Source organism: Pangasianodon hypophthalmus, chromosome 10 (assembly GCF_027358585.1).
Source record: "Pangasianodon hypophthalmus isolate fPanHyp1 chromosome 10, fPanHyp1.pri, whole genome shotgun sequence".
Lineage (NCBI taxonomy): Eukaryota > Metazoa > Chordata > Actinopteri > Siluriformes > Pangasiidae > Pangasianodon > Pangasianodon hypophthalmus.
The window spans coordinates 20480431-20481305 of record NC_069719.1 but is presented as its reverse complement, the minus strand read 5'-3'; the positions used below and the strand labels follow the sequence as shown (position 1 = coordinate 20481305).

The 875-nt window shown below is 45.5% G+C and overlaps 1 protein-coding gene across 1 annotated transcript in view; it reads left to right on the top strand.

Annotated features, from left to right (window-relative positions):
• Window positions 1–641: 641 nt before the first annotated feature.
• adss1 (adenylosuccinate synthase 1) overlaps window positions 642–875 on the top strand; it is a 10866-nt gene continuing 10632 nt past the window's right edge. Inside the window, exon 1 of the mRNA XM_026920002.3 lies at window positions 642–875. This exon is cut by the window's right edge and continues 64 nt beyond it. Coding sequence (XP_026775803.1) covers window positions 754–875 — 122 coding nt within the window. The 5' untranslated portion in view covers window positions 642–753.

Sequence of the window (875 nt, the reverse complement as noted above, 5' to 3'; positions counted from 1 at the left end):
TGGCTACAACTTAGTAAGGCATGGGAATGGGTTAATAATGTGTGGCTACAACTTAGTAAGGCATGGGAATGGGTTAATAATGTGTGACTACAACTTATTAAGGCACGGGAATGGGTTAATAATGTGTGACTACAACTTAGTAAGGCATGGGAGTGGGTTAATAATGTGTGGCTACAACTTAATAAGGCATGGGAATGGGTTAATAATGTGTGGCTACATCTTAGTAAGGCATGGGAAAGAGATAATTAAGTGTGGCCACATAATTGACACATAGTTGAAAATAAACAGACCTAAAAACTAATACATAGGTCAAAAAAAGGGGGGAGGGGGCCTTAAAGCTTTAATATTTTACATTATCATTGGTGCTAAGTCAGAGGAAAGCCTATGAAATATACCCCATGCCTTATGTTAAGTCGTGTCCATGAATTAATTATCTCGTTCTTAGGACTTACTAACTCGTGTCCACTCATTAGGATCCAGTCCTCACGCGTTAATAAATTGTAGCCACGCGTTATTTTAATTAGGGTATATAGCAGAATTAACTTATGTCCACTTTATCTATTTTGGTGCTTTCACTAGCATCTACCTCCTTGCCCAAGACACCGTGTTTGAGTTTGTGCGCCGCGACGCGCTGATTTGCCTCACAGCGCAGGCAGGTCGGCGGGTCACTGCGCATGCGCGGACTTTTCTGGTCTCAGCGTTGCGCTGAGTCTCTGCGCTCTGACTCAGTTGTTGGTGCTCAGGCCAGTAAGAATGTCGTCGAGCCGCTCAGGGAACGACCACTACAACCCCATCAGCACCTCAGGAGGGGCAAAACGACCCCGAGCAGAGTCGGGCAACAGAGTGACCGTGGTGCTCGGAGCGCAATGGGGAGA